The sequence below is a fragment of the Citrus sinensis genome, chromosome 3 (genome assembly GCF_022201045.2).
Source record: "Citrus sinensis cultivar Valencia sweet orange chromosome 3, DVS_A1.0, whole genome shotgun sequence".
In the NCBI taxonomy this organism is placed as follows: Eukaryota; Viridiplantae; Streptophyta; class Magnoliopsida; order Sapindales; family Rutaceae; genus Citrus; species Citrus sinensis.
In genome coordinates, this window is record NC_068558.1 from 29,716,550 (window position 1) to 29,737,873 (window position 21,324).

General features: G+C 33.1%; 1 protein-coding gene and 1 pseudogene across 3 annotated transcripts; both read right to left on the minus strand.

Moving 5' to 3' along the window:
* Positions 1-1,406: 1,406 nt before the first annotated feature.
* Positions 1,407-11,709, minus strand: LOC102627818 (dynamin-2A-like; annotated as a pseudogene).
* Positions 11,451-16,522, minus strand: LOC107177044 (disease resistance protein RPV1-like). Of its 3 annotated transcripts, none has more exons than XM_052436155.1 (5): positions 15,900-16,522; positions 14,527-15,601; positions 13,722-14,006; positions 11,701-11,839; positions 11,451-11,598 (listed from the first exon to the last, which is right to left on the minus strand). In XM_052436155.1, exons 1-4 carry the CDS (start codon positions 16,397-16,399, stop codon positions 11,798-11,800), a joined length of 1,902 nt encoding a protein of 633 aa, XP_052292115.1. In that variant the 5' UTR covers positions 16,400-16,522; the 3' UTR covers positions 11,451-11,598; positions 11,701-11,797. The 3 variants fall into 3 exon arrangements, with proteins under 3 accessions (XP_052292115.1, XP_052292114.1, XP_052292116.1); XM_052436154.1 differs by lacking the exon at positions 11,451-11,598 and adding an exon at positions 11,952-12,179 and having other exon boundaries at positions 15,900-16,521; XM_052436156.1 differs by lacking the exons at positions 11,451-11,598; positions 11,701-11,839 and adding an exon at positions 13,432-13,588.
* Between the last annotated feature and the right edge of the window lie 4,802 nt (positions 16,523-21,324).

A 21,324-nucleotide genomic window follows, 5' to 3' on the forward strand; every position in this document is an offset into this window, starting at 1 on the left:
ATCAAAATGAGCGCGACTATGCAGAATACATCGATTCTCTTTGTTACATTTGTTAGTGCATATTCCTTAACAAACTTTGGGAAAAAAACGTTATAGTAAAAGGAATCAAATTAATTTATTTTATTTAACGGTCTGAACTCAATGTGTCTAAAAATTTTAGCTTCAGTATGTCTGAAAATTTTTGCTTCATAATTTATTCGTATATTTCCACGCCGCAATGTAGAAAGTACAATTATTTATGATTTTCAGCTATTACCTTAATGCCTTTCGTTTTTCTAATTTGTTTGTTTAACAAATTTGCTCTCTTGGCTCTCCTCTTTAAGCTTTGCCGAGATTTAAAAAGAAAAAAAAAAGAAAAAGAAATAAATCCCTAATAGGATTGAAACTTGACGTATCTCCATGTCATTAACTGATCAATTCCCTTAAATCTTGTTGGGTATGGTACTGATAGTTAATAATAACTTGCTGGTGAAACTAATTGAACCTGACCTTGATGCTCATGCCACAACCAAACAACTGGATATATGGTGACTAACTTAGGTAGCTTTGCCAGCCATTTTTATTAAATTGATTAATTCATGTAGTGGTTTAAGATAAGTTAATTGAATTTCTTTTTATATATAGTAATGTAATAATTGATCATCTAACTAAATCATTAAATTTTGTTCATAAAAAAAAATAAAGTCTTTAGAGCATTTTATGTGTGTGAACTGCACCTTCATAAATATGTGGAGTAAACACATTAATTTCACAAATCATTTTATAAGAAGAAATCTCAAATTTACTTGTAACTATCACAGTAAATTAAGGGAGAAAAACTAAAAGCTACAGTCATTCTCAAATTTTTCGGACCGCAACCACCGGCAATGACTGTAGTGTATACGCTTTTGCGTCTGTCCACGGGCTCTAACGAAAATAATCTATAACTTGTTGCAGTTTGATAAGAGATAGATTACTCCAAAATATTAAAAAATAAATAAATAAATAAACCATTATACTCGTACAGTTACAGACTAACTGAGATGCACAACAATTAGTTGATTAAAATAAAATAAAAATTAAACAAATAATGTAGAGGGAAAACATATTAAATAAGCCCCGTATGTTGGCCACCTTGATTCACTAAATCAATAAGATTTAGTTATATCATAATGAGGTACCACTTAAACTGTCAAAAAAAAAAAAAAATTGCATCATTGGTTATAGTAACATCATCTTTAATAGAGAAGTAGATATATGAAATATTTTTATCTCTCTCCTCTTACAAGAATTTTCCAAATGATACAGAGCCAAAAGTCCAAAAGTCCGAAAGCATATATCCAGAACTGACACAAACAAATACAACTATACCGTCGTCCAAAAATGAGGGGCGGAGCCAAAAGCAAAAGCAAAAACAAAAACAAAAATAATGAATAGAAGAATATGATAAATGGAATTCAAATACACTTTGAATTCATAGTTTTGACAAGGGGCAAGCCGTAAAATCCTGACATTCAGCTCAGGGACTATAGAGTCCTATTTACACAAAGCACCCTCTTTTGAAGATTCTAAAGAAGTGATTAACCAACTACTGGAATCATGAGTGGTTAAGCAGGCCTTCACTCACTAAAAATATGCAGAGAAAATATGAATTGTCAACCAAAATCTGTAAGCCACCTAAAAGTACTTGGAGCCTGACTGTGTTGGCGGTGGAGGCGGCGGCACCCGATTCGGAGTACGACGACTGCCCGAGTTTGAACCAGATCTCACATCACCATTCTCGGCTGGATCACAGTAACGCCGGCTGTGACCATTGGATGCAGACCGAGAGTAGCTGCGAAGGCTTACAGGTCCATTGGCAGCAGCATCAAATGCGGATCTCCAGTCATCACCTGATGCGGCACTTGTTCTAGGGCTGCTTTCTGCATATTACATAACCCAATACTTCCATCATCAAAATGTTTCAAATAGAGATTTAACAAACATTTTAAAATCAAAATGACGATCTTATAAAAAAAAGCATTTTTAATTAAATGGTACAAATAAAAAAAAATTTTAAAATCCAATGGTACAAACAAATCAATCTAACAATCTTTTGTCAGAAAGTAGCTCAATAGTAAGACAGTTCAAGCAATTAATAGGTTTGGTTAGCATTTCTTGAGTGTCACCTGAGAAACCTTTCCAATAATCAAACAGTAGATTAATTCAAGTTCAGAACAAAATTTTTAATTCCAAAATCAGCAAACAATTAGGTTAAGAAAAGATCCACTGTCATTAGACTATAGATATTTACTCAAAGTTCAATGTTTAATTTTTTAAACAGACAAAAGAGAAATGTTAAATTGAACAATCTTTTCCACTTGGTATATGAACAAACGACCACATACCTGCTCCACCACCACCGTCTGACCAGTTAGAGGCAGCAGCCGCTCGGTTGTCATGAATGCTAAGTTGGCGGGTTAGTTTAGACAGGAGTTCAGACTGTTTCTGATAGCGATCCCTCCTACGCTTCACATTCTGGTCCTCCTGAAGCAGCTCTTCAATCCTTGCCGTGCTTTGTGCACTACCCAAGGTAAAATACAAATTATGTCAGCATCAATCAGATTTCTAACAAAATTTCAATAATATTACCATATATTGAATCCATGCACAATTACTACAAACAAAATGATCATTAATTGATAAGAGAGAAATAAGAAAGCCATCAACCCGACAGAGCTATATAACTGATTCAACATGTCTTCCTTCGCTTTCTCGACTTGGCAAAGTACAACTGCCTGCTCAACCATTCACAAAAATATCAGATCTATCAAGTTACCAACTGAAAATATTAAATTGGCAAAGTTAAGGAATGAGCTTGCTTTGGACACATTAGTAGCTAAACTATTCAAAACTGCTTCGAAGTAACCACGTACTTCTTGAGACATCCATCAAAGTTCTTCCTCAGGGTCAGCAGGTTTTCGAGCCATTGTATCCTAGAAAAACCACCAAGAAGAGAAATTAACACTCGATCACAATTTCTATGCATGTGCAAAAGAACAACATCCTTCACAGGTAAGCAGCTCTTTACTTCAAAATTTGTATTGCAAAGTTAAGAGAGTGTAAACTCACAAGAGAACCATCAGAAAGACTCTGACGCATCGTATGACCACTTTCAGCAACTCCAACAAGTCCTCCCCTAGCTTGAATAACTTTGCTTATCTTGTTTATCTATTCCGCCTTGTCAGCGGTGCTATCAGCTTTCAAAACAACAGCATTGTGGGCTCCAAGATAAAGGCAGATCAATTTGAAAAAATGAATAAAAAAAGAAAATTCACCACCAGAGGAACTCCATGATTTAAACATAAAGAATACCTTTCAGAACAGTTTTATAAGGAATTTTGCTAGTAATCTTAAATACAAGACTTGGTGCTTTCCCAGAATCAGGTCCATTAGCGTTTTTATCCTTCAAACTTTTTGCTGGAGGCTCCTCCTCCTCCGGAATCTCCTCAATATTACATTCCTGCGCCAGCAAATGTACATATATTATTGCGAAGTAAGATGAAAAACAGCTCAAAACAGAATCTACTTTGGTAAAATATTGAAAGTAGCATCCAAAGGAATGAACACTGGGTAGCATGTATCCAAAGAAAACTTAGAAAAAGCTTAAAAAAATTTACTAGAAGTTTGTAAAACTAAGAAAAAGCTTAAAATATTTTACTTGAAGTCTTGAAGTTCGTTAGTATGTGAGGCAACTGTTAACTTGTTAAATTTATCATTGGCCATCTTTATGCATTTTAACTTAGAAAGTGTTCCTATTGCAGTAATAAGGCAAACTTCATTGATAAAGGTTATTTATAGGCCTATTCATATACAACTTACTCCTGCCCAGCCAGTAAGATGGCAATAAACTACAAAATGGTGAAAAAAGGTTGTGACAAAAGAATAAATAATATAATACCAAAACTGAAACAGAGTAGTAATTCTCCATACCTCCAAAGCAATGACACCACGAAAATGCTTTTCCTCTTGCTTTTTGCTGTAGCCCAGCTGTCAAACAAAGGATGATTGAGATTAAATCATGCCTATCATAACAGTGTCCTATATTTCTTTAATGCAAAAACATAAAAAATAAGAGAATGGAGGCTAGAATGTAACTCATTTTAAAAATTTTGTAATGCTAAAATCATTTAACAAAGGTTAGATACCATGCCCAAAAGCACCTAAAACATCTGAATAGCATTACTACTCCATGTCTAAAAAATGTAAGCGTATGGGACAAAATGTTAGTTACAAACCTTTCCAGTCTTCTCATTCAAAACAAACCATCGCTTGCTCCATCCATTAGTTTTTGCACTTTTCTCCAACAAGAAACCTGGACAACAAAAAAATAGTCACAAACTTCTAAAAAAAAACTCATTTAAGCAATTAAGTAATTTCATCTAGAGGGGGATTAACATGCCTTTATCCATAAACTGCTGGGATATGAACCATGCATGCAAGGATTTCAAAGGCATTCCAGAAACTAATGAGATATACCAAAATTATTGAATAGCTAATTATCTGCTACAACAGTATATCGTCTTGGGCAGCAGTTGCAAGTTTCCTGGTCTTCAACTTGTATGCAGGCACTTTATGGCTTGATGAAAAAGTAATGAAGGTTAAAGACAATGTCAAGATACACATCCGGGACAAACCCTAGTTAATACTACTTTAGCAATCAGAGACTTGTCCCCCAAAATGGAATCTACAATTTTCCATCCAGACAATATATGATGTATATTATCTACTCTTAACTCTGCTCATACTGAATTCAGGCATCCATTCCTCCAAATGCAGTCCAAGGAACAAATTGAACAAGCCAATGCAGCAAAAGCTAGAAGACCATGACACTCAGCCAAGAAAGAGTTTGATGTTCAAAACTTCATCCACCCCCATGAATCTCAGCTTATTTCAACACAAGCAACAGCAAGGTTACCCCTAGAGGATCGGAAAGCAGTATAGTGGTATTCAAATGATTCTAGTGAACGACTATGAATGCAAATGATTCCAGTCAATGACGTACCACAGGTATTGTTATAGATCAAGTGCATCCAAGGTTAATAGACTAACGAATCAGGCCCATCTAGTAACCCATGATCATTTCTTTCAATAGATTAAAAATGTTGTTTAAGTATCTTTCAATGAAGGCCTCCATCAGGACTTAAAATCATAACAATTCCGGAAAGTCAAGAGACTATTAACCAGACCTAAAAGATCTTTCACTCAAATAAAAGGAAAAGATAGACAGCCTTCTGAATTCAGTAATCATTGACACAATAATAAAACACTACACAACACACAGCAATAACAACATTAAGAAGAAAAATTCAGTAAAGCCTAATAACATAAGATGCAGACAGTTTATTTCACAAACCTGCTGTTATTTCTCCTTCAGGGCCTGCAGTCTTTAAGGCAGAAGCTTCATTTGCTTCTTTCTCTGCTTGACTGGATTTATCCTTCATTGCTTTTAAACTTCCACCAGTTTACTGACCACCTGTTTGAGGACTGGTTGCCTGAAGGAGAATATATGGAAAAACATAAAGTAGAGATTTAAATGTGTTTCTTAAGGAGAAATTAAAAGGAACTAGTGCCTCCTCAGTATGTCCCATTCTCCTCGTGTCATACTCCAATTACATCAGGAAAAGGACATCGTACCCAATTCATTATTGCTTGTTCTGCCTCATTTGCTTTCTTTGAAGATCGCGTCTTCACCTCCTCCTCTCGCCGCTGTCTTTCCATCCTAACAAAATAAATAGATTACGCAATAAGCATGGTGCACAGGACTTTCAGGAAAGAACTTAGAGAAAAAAAAAATAGTAATGCTAAGGAACCATTGGTCCCAAAGGCTTAAACTAATAGAAAAGGCCCAAACAACTGAGTTTAAACTAAAAAATGCTGGTTTCATGCATAGAGAATTTGATATCATCTGGAACCAAATCCACACAAACACAATTGGATCTAAACACTAGACCGACTGACAACAAAAGTCAAATACAAAACTGCTAGCTTTAAGTTGATAGGAAAATACCCAACAATAGTATTTAAACTCTAATAAATACCAAATTTTCTAAATTCGTGGAGTTGCATTTGCATGCATTCAAAACTCAGCTCATGCAAAATTGGGGAGAGAGAAGAAATAGACTATGGCATTAATTTCAGAAAAGTTGGTAATGTCAGCATTCTGTAAGCAAAATGTTCCAGAAATAAATATTGACAAGCCATCCCATCACAAGAACTCAGACCCAGATATCCGGAAGACAATGTTGCTCATATCTCAAATATATCAAAGAAGTTCAATCATATCACAGCTTGACATTACTACGTAAAATATACCAGCCAAACATTTTGAGAATACCTCCCCTCTGCACCAAACGAATGAAATGTTGGGGAGGGACAAAAGCTCTCTCCATGTCAACTAGTGCAACCACCATCTTTCTTGCTTCATTCTTAAACCCATCTAAGGCAGCACTTGCAATGGCCACAACCTTGTAAAAGTTTCAAACCATTCAACTATTGTCACACGGAAAAGGAAATTTGAACCACATATAGGTCTAATCATGTACAAATGCAGAAAAACTATTGTGACACATAATCAAAAGCAGCCATACCTCTCTCTTAAAAAGAGGATATCTTCCCAGGCCTGGTGTAGCATTTGCAGCAGCAGAAACTATATCAACCAGAACACGGTGTACATGTTTTACTAGTCAGCCAGGAACTATATCAGTCAGCAGAAACAATAATTGCTTCAGATTTTCGCTGCCATCCGTAAAGAAAATTGGGTAAAAGACATCAAATGACCTGATGTACCTATTCTAGAAAAACAAATTTTAAGAATATCTGACCTCTTAAGTCAAATAAAAGTTGACAAATCCTTCTTATTGAACCTGAAGTACTTGTCATTAGTTAAGCATGTTCTTGCGGAACAAAAAGAACATAAAATGTAGTGCCTCAGAAAAATATTAAAAAGTGTATCATTTGGATGTCCATATCATGCATCCAACAGAGAGCATACTATTGACTAACAATACTATGAAGGAACCATATGTTAAGGCCAAAACAAAAAATTTAACATTCAACATCACAAAAAGAGAAAAAGGGTAAAATCTTTATATACATGGTTCTATTACCTCATCAACAGAAAGACGAGAGGGGTTCTTTTGCAAGCTCCAGGACACCTTTGATCAAAGATCTCAAACCCTTTTCAGGGGATATTAGATATGGTTGATAGCCATCTGCTTCTAACACAATCTGATAAGAAATGAATATGAGAAGATCAATGCAAATGCAAAATCTAAAAAATTACGAGATACACAACAGGAACACAATAGATATAAGCAGTAGAGCACCGACATACCCTCTGGACATTATTAATATCAAAACGTCTGTCCAAAGGAAGCTGTTTGATCCTGTTCGGGAAATTCCCCTCAAAACTGGCAACAATTTTCCAACCAGAACCCTGCATCAACATAATGTTATGACAACTAATATCTCAAAAAATCAGTATCCTATACTTTTCAGGTAGTGACGGAGGAAAATACCATAGGCCACTCAAAAAGCACGACCAAAATCACTGGCCAATAAAAACAGAGAGCAGGACACTAAACAAAGTTTGGATACATTAACTATTTTAACCAAAGAAGTACTGATACTTAGAGATTTATCAATTATACATGGCCTGAAACTTATAAGTAAGAAAAAGGGAAAAAATAATAAAAGACCAAAGGAACAGAACAAGCATGAAGTACCAATTACATCCATTTTAGTTAGCCAAATTTGGATCATAAGAAGGGGCTTCCTCATACTACCATATGAACTTCCAACACTTGGAATCCAACCCCTACATTTCCATGATCAGACACACTCGTCAACTGAAAAAGCTTTAGAGAGCAAAAACAACTATAAAGGAGCTACCCGGAACTAATAAGGTTACAATGACAGCAAAGCAGACATCAACCCCTCCTCAGCTGACCTAGTAAAAACATGTAATACCTCTAAGCACTTGAATAGGTTTGAAAAAATTGTTCTCCTACAAAAGACCCCTAGTCCCTGCCAGCTTCACACATTCCATTAGGTAGAAGCAGTATCCACATTATACATTAAGAAGCTTCTCATTAGAGGTCCAAGGACCAGGTAAACTTCTATAATGAGAGGGATTACAAATTGATACAAGTAATGGAGCTCACTTCCATCTAATTTTATAGAAGGCTTCAATTCCAGAGGTGATAGTATCACAATCCCGTCTCTTATCAAAAAAAGTATCATATTCACCTCATCTACCTCTTAGATTTCCTCCTTCAAATTTCTATATAGAGCTTTTTCTTGTACATAGTAATATACACTATTACTGAAAAACAAATTGAGAAATCAAAACAAAATAAGCAAACCAAGAAAGAAGGCATATGCTACATGAAAGTCACCAAGCACAAAAACAAAAAAAAACTCACCTCACCAGTTGTAATGAGTTGCAGAAACTTATCCTCAAACTCACGACAAAGCTCCAAAGACAAAGATCTCGTGCCCTCAACACTCTGGACCATCTGCTCACCAAGCCGCACTAACTCATCCTGAACTATTTGAGACTTTCCTTGTAAGCTGCACAGATCTACGTAATAAAGGGGTTACCTTAACTGGAAGAAGTACTCATACCCTTCATAAAGGAAAAACTGAATAGATATTTACCCATTAATCTGGGTCATGAAAAAGGGTTGAGGAATAATTAATTATATGAATTAAGATATCCTTATTTTCAATTTTAACCCCCACTGAACTGCGTTTATTAACTACAATGCAAAGTGCAAGACAAAGAGTTATAGGGGTGATAGAAGTTAAAAAATAATAATAATAATAACAATAATAATCATCATCTTCTAACCATCGAAGACAAGTACAAGCACGATGATTAGTAATGACATGCCTACCAGGCAGAAGAGAAATTTTAATGGTTAAATGTATCCCGAGCTTCCTATTGCCAAGTTCTCACAATGCATTTGTGACAGTAAAACAAGTTCCAAAGATCTAAGTATGTTCAAGAAAATCATTTTCATGTGTCAGAAAAAAAAAGGATACAACTTTCCAAAGATAAAACTAAAACATGCGTAAAATTGCAACATTTCGTGCAGCATGTGGGAATCATTTAATACCCAGAGAGGAGGTTTGGCACCCGGACTTTCATACGCTTGCGGATCAGCTGAGCCAAATCATCCGCCAAAGCTATTCTGCCTAACTGACTCTGAGGAGCACCAATCAATATAGACTTAAGAGACTCACTTTCTGCCGTCCAAGCAGTTTCTAAGGAGATCTCAGATCCAGACTGAGTAGTAGCTATTGATACTGATTGACCAATTAATGCAACCCACGGAATGTCAGCTGTTTTTGGTGAACCTTGATTTAACAGGAGAGCCTGCACAACAGCAAGAGCTTTTTGGTCTGCAGAAGCTTGATCTATTTTACTTATTACACCAACAGTTCTGGTTCCTGTCGTTAACAAAATAAGCTCCCAAATTAGCGAGATAAAGAATTAACAAGGAAACAGTAATGATAGCATTATAGGAAGGAGAAGGCAGAGTTACATTCCTCCGACTTCAAAGGATGCACCAAAAAATGTACTAGTGTGCCAAAGATTATGAAAATCATAAATAGCACATCTTTTGATTTACAAATCAAAAATTTTTACAGCAAAATTAGAGGTATAAAAATGTCTAAGCATATTACCATCTCCGTCATACTCCTTGGCAACTCTAAGAGCTCGAGATGAAGCAATTTCAGGCACTTGGGCAGCAGGAATAATTACTAGTAAAATAGCATCATTGTACTGGCATATTCACTAACCTATGAGGGACATCACAAAATTATTGTTACTAACTTATAAGTTACCAACCATAATTCACATGCAAAGAACAGACCACATCTTTCCATCATTGAAACCACAAGCAAATAACATCTATCAAATAAATATATAATGGGACACATCAATATTTAGAGCATCAAGGTCTAAAAAAATAAAACAAGCCCTCACCAATGAATCGTCCATCATCCATTGATCCAATCCAGGCAATCAATGAATTTCAATGGTGGTGCTGCAAAATCAAGGCCCAAAAAAAAAAAAAAAACCATTAGATAAGGCACCAAAAAAGTTAATAAACCATTTGCAAAACACCGTGCCATTAAATGTATCAAGCAACTGTAATCCACAGCACATACAGGGAGCTCAGTCCCTGTAGTGATTAAAATTCAGCATGATTATAACAGGAGATTACAAAAGCTTTATATAGCTGCATGCAATATAGCAATTTTGAAGAGAACTGAGCCAACATGATTTCATACTGCAAAATTTCAAAGTATAAATTGTACCTTGACAACAATGCCAGTTCATCCCAATCCCAAAGTCATTCTATAAAATACTCAAACCACAGATATTCTACACGATGATATGCTTCATGGAGCCAACCTACAAGAGCCCTCAAAATTGGAGCATCCCTTTTTTTTTTTTAAATGATAAGATGCTAAAAGTTATAATTCAAGGGTTGAACAGAGCCTGTAATTTATCACTAGTATTAAATAGGTACTTTACCATCTTGCTAAGATCACTACTCATAGGAATAGTAATTTTCACAACATCATATACCCTGTCATACCTAATTAATAATTATTTTAAAATACGGTAAATTTAATCCTCAAGAGTAAATTAGTATTTTCTTTTAAATTCAAATCTCAAAACTTAATAAAACTATTTCATTCTTATAAAGTTTGAAAACCGAAAAAGTAAGAATAACTAAAATAATCTTAATCTAATCAGCCCATTTTTAGTTAGTAAATAGATACGTAATTTATGAACCGAACACAAATTAAAGATAAAACAAAGAGAACTCATAGATCTACATCCTCGTTTAATTACCATTTATTTTGAATTTATTGATTCATCCATCCAACAAAAAACAATTAATAAATATTACATAAACGAACGTACTGAAAAACGCATATATAAAATGAAGACAAAAACAAGGTCTACAGATTGATTTTCGTGCCAAAGAGTACCAGCTGCTTTGGAGTTGAAGAACATTTCAGTCTTTTGGTGTGTGGTTCCTCTTCCTCCTCTTCCTCTTCTCTTGATTCAGTAGAATCTTGAGCGTACACAAAATGAATCCCACATTGTTTCACTTCACAATCTTCACCGTAAAAAGGCAAAATGTAGAAAGAGACTTCATCAAAAGAGACCTCATCATCTCTCTTACTTAAATCCTCAGAACCCAATAAATAAGATCCCAAAAACACATGATCTGACCCAACATAACTAATTGTCCCCAAAGACCGACGGTCGAGATTTCCTTGGGATTTGTGTTTCCAATCATAGAACACTTTATACTTCCGAAAGACCGACGGTCGAGATTTCCTTGGGATTTGATACTCAAAGTACTCTGAGGCTGGAAATGCTACAACAATGCAAAAAGCAAAGCCTACTAATATTTTATTATTTAAGAAATCTGTTGGTGGCGTCTTCAAGGTTACAGAAGATCCCATACTTTGATACCTAAACCATTTTGGAATTTCATTCCCAGGGAAATACATACTTTTAGCGATCCCAATGTTACCATCAAACGACTGCAACACAAAAATAAAAAATTATTAATTTTTGAAAAATAATGATAACTTGAATTAAAGTAAACAGAAAATAGAATGAAAGGAGTGAGTTAAGAGACACACCTGCTTCATCCACCCTCCTTTGACGATTTCACTGAGCTCATTCGAGTCCAATTTCAAACAATATCTCAAGTCAATAGATAAATTGAGCGATGTCAACTTACTTGGAAGACTCCTCAGGTATTCTGGTATTCCCTCCAAACTGTTTTCGAATAGTTGCAAATATTCTAGTGAGGATAACTGATTGAAGCTTTCTGGTAATCTCTCTAATTTGTTATTAGATAGTACCAAACTTTCTAGTGAGGATAACTGACCAAGGCTTTCTGGTACTTCTCTTATAGCTGTTCCTTTAACTATCAGCACCGTCAAGCACTTTGAATTTCCAATCTCATTAGGCAGTCTCTTGAATTTTTGGCAATCAATGATTTTAAGAGATGTCAGATTTTTTACCATACACAGGCTGCTTGGGAGACTCTGAAGACTTGAACATTCCTCCAATCTCAACTTAAAAGATGGTAGTCGCTCAATTCGTGTACCTCCATCTATATTACAAGATGGGATCTTTAGAAACCTCTTAAAATTTGAACAATTAGAGATTTCAATAGATTTAAGAGACTTCAACTTAAATATGCTACTCGAGATTCTCCCAAGCCCTGAACAGTTAGTCAATTTCAACCAACGTAATATGGCTAACTGACTGAGGCTTTTCGGTACTTCTCTTATAGCAGTTCCATCAATGGTCAACCTCTTCAAGACTTTTAAATTTCCAAGTTCATCAGGCAATCTCTTGAAATTTTGGCAATCAACAATTTCAAGATATTTCAGAGATTTGAACATACACAGGCTGCTTGGGAGACTCTCAATATTTGGGCAATGAACAATTTTAATAGAAAGAAGAGATTTGAATGAAAACATGTCTATTGGGAGACTCTGGCGACTGAACATCCCTCCAATATCAACTTAGATGATGCTAGTCGCTCAATTCTAGTACTTCCATCTGTATTACCAGATGGGATCTCCAAAAACCTCTTAAAATTTGAACAATTAGAGATTTCAGTAAACTTAAGAGACTTCAACTTAAATATGCTACTCGAGATGCTCTCAAGCCCTGAACAGTTAGTCAATTTCAACCGACGTAATATGGCTAACTGACCGAGGCTTTCCGGTACTTCTCTTATAGCAGTTCCATCAACGGTCAACCTCTTCAAGGCTTTTAAATTTCCAAGTTCATCAGGCAATCTCTTGAAATTTTGGCAATCAACGATTTCAAGAGATGTCAGAGATTTGAACATACATAGGCTGCTTGGGAGACTCTCAATATTTGGGCAATGAATGATTTTAATAGAAGGAAGAGATTTGAACGAAAACATGTTTATTGGGAGACTCTGAGGACTTGAACATCCCTCTAATTTCAACTTAAACGATGCTAGTCGCTCAATTCCAGTACATCCATCTGTATTACAAGATGGGATCTCTAGAAACCTCTTAAAATTTGAACAATGAGAGATTACAATAGATTTAAGAGACTTCAACTTAAATATGCTACTCGAGATGCTCTCAAGCTCAGAACAGTCCATAATAAGTAGTTCTCGCAGATTGGATAGGCACTCGATGGATGAGGGCAGTTCTTTGATTCCAACTTCTGCTAACTCAAAAATACATATATGACAAGATGTGATCTCTGGGAAGTTATTCAAATTTGAACAACCCCAAAGATTAAGTATCTTGAGATATTTCGAATGAATGCCAGTTGGAAGACTCGTCAGGCTTTTGCACATTTCTAGAGTAAGAAATTCAAGTTTATTTAGATATTGAATAGATGAGTGAGTCTCCGTCAAACTTAAACAGTCGTCTAACCTCAGAATCTTAAGATTTTCGGCCCGTGACAAGTCTGAAAGTTTCGTTAATGACTCGGATCCACTGAGATCTATTTCTTTTAAGTTAACAAGATCTTGTGCCCCCAAAAAAAAAAATTATTATTATTATTATTATCTTTATAAATAAACAGACACCATCACATATATTATTATAGCATCAATTGTATTTAGAATTTATTACCGAAAGAATTTCGAATAAATATATACCTGAACATCATCCCAAAGTTGTTTGACTTTGCTGCAAGGCATTTTAAGTGAAACAAGTTTCTCCGCACATATATTCAACGTTTTCAAAGGACATTGAGGCCACTCGAGGTGCCTCACTTCAGGAAATGGCACACCCTCCAAATGAGACACCATACATTTGTTCTTATCTCCATAAAATCTCAAGAATCTCAATTTAGGCATCCTTGAGAAAGCATTGGAATTCATGTGTATCTCTCTATTGACTTTATTCATATCCAAGGAGATACCCTTGAGCGCTTCAGTTCCCTAACAATCAAATAGGAGATCATAAGTAGGTATATAATTAAAGCAAACAAATAAACAATTATTTTTAAGCCGTCAAACCAAAATAGAGATATTACAATCACTTTATAATAAACTATGTGGGTAAGGCTTTTAGGAAGTGTAAAATAGAAAATTCAAGAAAATGCTTAATATGTAAACTGTAAAATTAATTCAATCAATTTTTTTTTAGTGAAAAATAAGGATAGGGGCAGAGCTTGAGTTAAAAAGCAAATGCAATAAGATTGAGGTTTTTTTTTTTTTTTTCCTTTTTCGGGGTCTCTCTCCGAAGGCGCTAGTTTGCTGGGGATTTTAGAGGCATGTTTCAAACTGAGGTGGGAAAACATCGGATCTATCTATTTTATTTTACCAATTTTTTAATATTATTTTTCAGTTAATTTTAAGTTGTATTAATGCTATTCTTATTCAAAAAGAAAAATTCAGACAAACTACTAATATAAATGTAACATAAACAAGATACAATTGAAAACTTATTATTGCTTACTGTATCTTCCTTCAAAACTTCACAAATATCATTATGATGCCACAACCTACTGCGCTTTCCTGGATGATCGATAGATTCATTTCGAACAATTTCTCTTCCCATATCTCGTAGCAAGTCATGCATTCTTATCTGATTATCGGAGCAAGTTATGAGAGACTTACCTTCAAGAACACTCAACTCTATTTTAGCTTCAAAGCCACTGGCATCAAAAAAGCTTATCACCACATCTCTATCCTTTCCTTCCAAGTAACATGCAATATCTAGAAAAACATTCTTCTGAGAGTCATCCAAGCTATCATAACTGATTTTTAACACCTTCTGGATATCCATGTGAGGAACTATTTCCAGTTTTCTCATTGCACTTTCCCATACCTCTTTGCTCCTTCCGCATAGATGGCGACCCAAAACTTTAAGAGCTAAAGGAACTCCGTGCGCATATTTTATTGCCTTGGGTGTGACCTCTGTGTAACTTGCGTCGAGATGGCCTCCTTTAAAAGCACACTGACAGAAAAGCTTATGAGCATCAGCATCTACTAATTCCTTCATCCGATATATTTGATTGACCCAACAATTTTCAAGAACTTGTTTATCCCTTGTTGTGATTATCACTCGACTCCCTGAAGCTAACCGATCAAGGAATCCAATTAATGATTCTATTTGTCCTGGATGAGTCACATCATCAAAAACAATTAGAACCTTCTTGCAAGCAAGTCTGTGGAGTTGAGACTCAATATTCCTCACATTTCCATCATTTAATAACTCTGACAGAAGCTTCTTTTGTAAGTGCTCTATTCCGCCAGTTTCTTCTGCATCTCTAACATTATGCGCAAAGTAAGAACCTTCAAAATGTCTAGAGATTTTGTTAAAAACAGCACCAGCTATTGTTGTCTTGCCTATACCACCGATGCCCCAAATCCCTAGTTTGTAAACACCCTCAGACCCAAGGCGTAATAATGATTCGATTTCTTCAATGGGGCATTCAACTCCAACCAAGCCTTTGTTTTTAGTTTGAAAAGTCGCATCTAGCCTCTTCAAAACGTCATTGGCAATTTCCTCAATAAGTTTAGATTCAGGCCTTGTAAAAAAATAACAGCAATTATATAGTTCAATATATGTAAACGAGACAGAGAATCGTGTGTTTTTAATTAGTTGCAATATAAAATGGCTAATTAATATAATGTGAAGAACAATTTCATCTAATAAAATAATTGGAAAATGATTCAAATGTGCGAGAAAATAACCTAATCCCCATTATTAAGAATGATTTAGTTAATATATTATTGATAAATATTTAAACTCATTGTCATAGTTAATGTCATATATTATTACTCGTACTAGATTAATACTAAGAATCAGATAGAAAATTATTGTACCTAATGACATGAGAATCAAAGCCAGAGAGATTGGTTGCTTCGGTCAAAGCATTCTTCCATCTTTGCATCTTCTCTGGATAACGTTTTTCAAGCCCACTAAAATACTTCCCAAAAGAAGAATCTTGGCTTTGCGATCTCACATGCGATGGATCAACGTGATAGAAAACTGGAATCACAATCTGTCCATACTCGTGCTTGCACTCGAGGATCTTCAAAAGTTCATCGAGACACCATCTAGAAGAAGCATACCTTTCTGAGAAAATGATAATTGAGATGCTCGATGCTTCAATTGTATCAAGAAGAGAATGTGAAATGTTCTCTCCTCTGATAAGTTGGTCATCAATGAAAGTTTTAATACTTTTCAGATACAAAGCATGATGAAGATGGCTAGTAAAGTTGTCACGGGTGTCCTCTCCTCTGAAACTCAGAAAAACATCATACATCTTCTTAGCGTTTCGAGGTGGACAAGAAGAAGAAGAAGAAGAAGAAGAAGAAGCCATAACAGTTCAGTGGATGAGAAAATTTGGGATGTGAAAACAATTTAATGTGACCGTGGAGTGTGGAGGTTATTAACGACGCTTGAGAGAGGGAGGCTGAGAGAAACGACATCTGTTGCTGTCGTTTCGCTTCTTTCCTCTCTCAAGCTTTGCGATAATTTTTTAATGTTAAAAATTTTTAAAATAAAAAAAAAAAGGTGAAAGTGACAAAAGCTGTAGAATCATTTTCCACTGTATAAACATGCTTTATTAAATACTTCCTAAAAAAACAAAAAAGACAAAAGCCACGTGACCTGCGTCCATTTAAACAAATAATTGATGACAGCAAACAAACAATTGACGAAAAACTAAGTAAATAATACAAATTGCAAATTTTATTTTCATCTTTTGATACTTTACATACATATGGAATAAAAAAAGTTGAAAATTCCAATTAATCTCACAGCATATTCTCCAATAGTCTTATACTCACGATTACTTCTTTTCCTTGAGGCTTCTTGGATGTAGTTGACAAAAAATCAAACTTTTCCTATTTACATTTGAAGAGAGAAAAACTTTCTTTGCCCTAGACCATACCTCTGAATTTGAAAAGGGAGAACTAAAATTTTTCCCAAAAATTTTGGCGTATTTTTCAGAGATTTTGACCAGAAATTTTCTTTTTTTTTTCGATATTTACGTTTTTAATTAACTACAACAATTGTGTCTATTAACAACTCACATGCACATCAATACATGTCTTAGATTTTTTAGTACATTTTTTCTTTAAATACACTATCCACACTATTTCCAGTTATTCATGTTTCGATAATTACGGTCTCCTAGAATATTTTTTCATCGTGCATTTATAGTCTACTAGAATATTTTTTTATCGTGCAATTGGAAACAAGCCATGTTCGTTGTTCACTTTTTCACCAACCCTTTAAAGTCGGAGATTTCACACTCTAAAAGTTAAGATTCGCATGCTCTAATTGCGAGCGATTAGATCGGATTTTGTTCCGTTATTCTTGACATTTGAAATCTAGATTTGCCTATAAACTGGATGTAAAATCCATGAGCCAGTAATTGAGATAACTAAAATGTTCTTAGTGATCTCAGAACTTGAGGGTGCATTTGGTATAATGTATTGTATTATGCTGTATTGCATTATTTTTATACTGATATATTATATTATGTTGTATTGTATTAGCATTATATTATAATAATATTGTATAATATTCGGTGCTACACTGAACTGTATTGATTTTTTTTTGTAATTAATTTAAATTAAATATTATATTATATTAATATATTTAAATTGTATTAATATTTTATATTAATATTATTATTATTAATTTTAAATTAATATTATTCATATTTAAATATTTATTATTAGCCATAATAAATTGTAAATTTATTAATAAATTAAAATATAAATATATAAATATAATATAATATTATTGAACAATAAATTATTTATTTATATTAATAATTATAATATAAAAAATAAAAATATTAAATAATATAATATTAAATTAAAAAATAATATTTATTATTATTATTATTATTATTATTATTATTATTACTATTATAAAATTAAAGTTAAAGCAAAAGTAAATAGAGAGTTGGAAACGAAAAGGAAACAAAAAAAAAAAAAAAAGAAAGAGCAAGCAGCAGTTTGCCGCATTAGCTAAACCCGACTAGCTAATCCGACAAACTGCTGCATTAGATTGGCTCATTATATAGTGTTTTTGTAGTTTTTAACTTACTAAACACGGGCTTGTATAAAGTTAATGTAATAAGAAGTTATAATACAGCAACCAAACATGCCCTGATTGTATTAAAAATTTAGATTGTGAGATAAATATTTTTGTATTTGTATTCCCTATTTTAATAGTGAAATATATTTTTTATCTTTCCCCGTAAACATTGACTTATCCTTGTATGCTTTATGCGATTGATATTTGCCGTATATTATGGGATTGTCGCAACAAATAATTTCAATGAAGATGCCTAGAATGGCCGTTTAATTTGATGACGGTAAGTTGAATTAAAAGACGATGAGAAGAGAGCACCAAATGGTCAATGATCAGTCAATGTCATCGAGTAACTTCCAATCAGATGAAAAGACGAAGGCAGATTGTGGTCCAATAAATTTAATTTCTTTTCTCATTTTGAAGTCCACCCACCCAGTAATTTCTTAGAAGCTGTCTTATGTTAGTTGAATGTGAATTTCAAAATATCGTCTCGGTAGGACAAAATAAATATGCAGAAATTTTTCACATACAATGTTAAGGTTGATGCAAAATAGATATGCAGAAAATTTACTAAAGAGATAAGAAAATGTCGATGGGACCCATTGATCTCATGTTATTATCATTTTCCCATAAATTAATTAAAAGTTATTACTATAACTCTGGCTGAAAATTGGGTACAAAAGTGGAAAATTTCAAATGTTGGTGCTGCGTTACTTGTGATATCTGCTTGAGTTTTTGTCAAATATTGGGTGATGTAAAATATAAATTTTTTTATAATATTATTAAATATTTTTATTTTAATTTTTTGAACTTACACTTCTAAATCATAATGTATTCGAAACTTTGTATGACAATGGGTGAGAAATTGTGATTCCATTCAAATCCAAAATATTGAAGCCAAACAATGGAGAGGAGATGGAAAAGGTATTCACCGGAACGTGGGTTTGTAGCTCGAATTAGAGAAGACAAAGACAAAAAAGAAAAGAGCTGGCACTACCTATTTCTATATTGCTAATGGTCAATGAATCAATTACAGCCAGAAGCAAATAATCCAATTCATAAACAGAAAAAAATGTTGCATTTTTTCGTTAATAGCATCCAGAGAATGTTCAATGGAGAAGAAAATTTATCGCATTGAGAAATAAAATGTAATATTTCAAAATGGTACAGTCCCATGACAGTCCGAAAGTACATATGTATATATAACCGACCAGGCGACCAGGACTGATCAAACATATACATCTATATGGTCTAAAAGTGGGATAAAAAAAACAAAATAATGAAGAGAAGATGAGAAGAATATCCTTAATGGATTTCAAGTGCACTTTAATTAAATCCATTGTTTTGGCTAACTTACAGCTGCGGTAAGTTACAGCTGCCCTGTCAAATTTCATTCAGCCCCTTATACTTTATATTATATACACTTTATTCATAAGTATTATAATATTTATAAATAAAATATAAATAACTTAAAGTATAGGGGGTTAAATAAAATTTGACAGGGCCTGTAACTTACGCGAGCTGCAACTTATGGTGTGTTTACTTAATGGAATGATAAATGAGAATGAAGGAATGAGAATGAAAGCCATGTTTACTTAGCAAAATGTAATTTGGGAATGAGAATAAAATGCGTGGGTCCCACATAATTTGGGAATAAGGAATGGAAATCTCATTCCCATGGGGGGTTGGGAATGAAAATGAGGGAATGAGAATGAAATATATGTTTACTTTTGTATCTCTATAATTTTTTCATATTTCTCAAATTACCCTCATTCAAATCACAATTAATTTTATTATTTTAAATGCCATTAATAATAATAGTTATTATTATTATTATTATTAAATTTTATTAACTTTATTATTTTAGTTATTATTAATATTATCATTATTAACAATAAAAATAATGATAAAAATAATAATTAATAAAAATAATTAATTTATCATTATTAACAATGTTATCATTATTGTTATTATTATTATTATTATTAACAATAATTAATAATAACTAAAATAATAAAGTCAATAAAATTTAATAATAATAATAATAATGTAATTTTCATTATCTAGATATAAAAATGATATTAATGAAATAATAATAATAATAATAATAAATGTTAATAATGATAATATAAGTAAAAATAATAATAACAATAATTAATAGTAACTAAAATAAGAAATTTAATAATAATAATAATAAATGTTAATAATGATAATATTAATAAAAATAATATTAACAGTAATTAATAATAACTAAAATAATAAAGTTAATAAAATATAATAATAATAATGATAATATTAATAAATATAATATTGACAATAATTAATAATAACTCAAATTATAAAGTTAATAAAATTTAATAATAATATTATTATTATTATTAAATTTTATTAACTTTATTAATTATTGTTAATATTATTTTTAATAATAATAATAATAATAACAACAACAACAATAATGATAATATTGTTAATAATAATAAATTAATTATTGTTATTAATTATTAATACTATGGATATTTTGGTAAATTGATTCTCATTCTCATTCATCATTCTCATTTATTTTGCCAAGTAAACACATCAATGGCATTCTATCACATTTTCATTTTTATTTATTTTTGTCAAGTAAACATTGAAATCTCATAACCATTCCTTATTCTCATTCTAGCATATTCTTATTCTCAACCTATTTCTATTCCACCTCATTCTCATTTCATGAAGTAAACGCACCATTAGGGGATCCTTGTAATAAAGTGAATTTCATATATGCAAAGTTGATCCAATAATAATATGACATGGTATGTGATGATAATTAATTAATTGAATAAAATGCGCGTGGAATATATGGCTGCTTCACTAGGCCACTCACTTAGAGTTAATTTCGTGGTAGTTTCATCTCCTAAAATTAATTGAAGTCCGACTAATGTGAATGGGAGGCCATGCGTAAATAACAAGAAGAAGAATAATTAGACCTACCTTTAAACCTTTAATTTTTTTGCTCCAAACTTTACGTTCGAAGAGAAAAAGCAAAAATTTCCTGGAAAATTCGGCGTAGTTTTCTTGAGCAAATGTTAATAACTGTAGTATCTGTCAAGAGTAAAACGATGCTTGGAACCTTCCAGGGAGTTTCTTGGTAATTTCATCTCATTTGATTTCCTTAGCACTGTGGACAATAATTTCACTTAAAGTGCAGCTTTG

Coding starts and splice junctions, on each gene's coding strand:
- LOC107177044 (XM_052436155.1), bottom strand. CDS start 16,399: ATGGCTTCTTCTTCTTCTTCTTCTTCTTCTTCTTGTCCACCTCGAAAC. Junction 15,602..15,899: donor TTTGATTCTCATGTCATTAG/GTACAATAATTT, acceptor TTTTTTTACAAG/GCCTGAATCTAAACTTATTG. Junction 11,840..13,721: donor AACTTTGGGATGATGTTCAG/GTATATATTTAT, acceptor ATTCGAAAACAG/TTTGGAGGGAATACCAGAAT.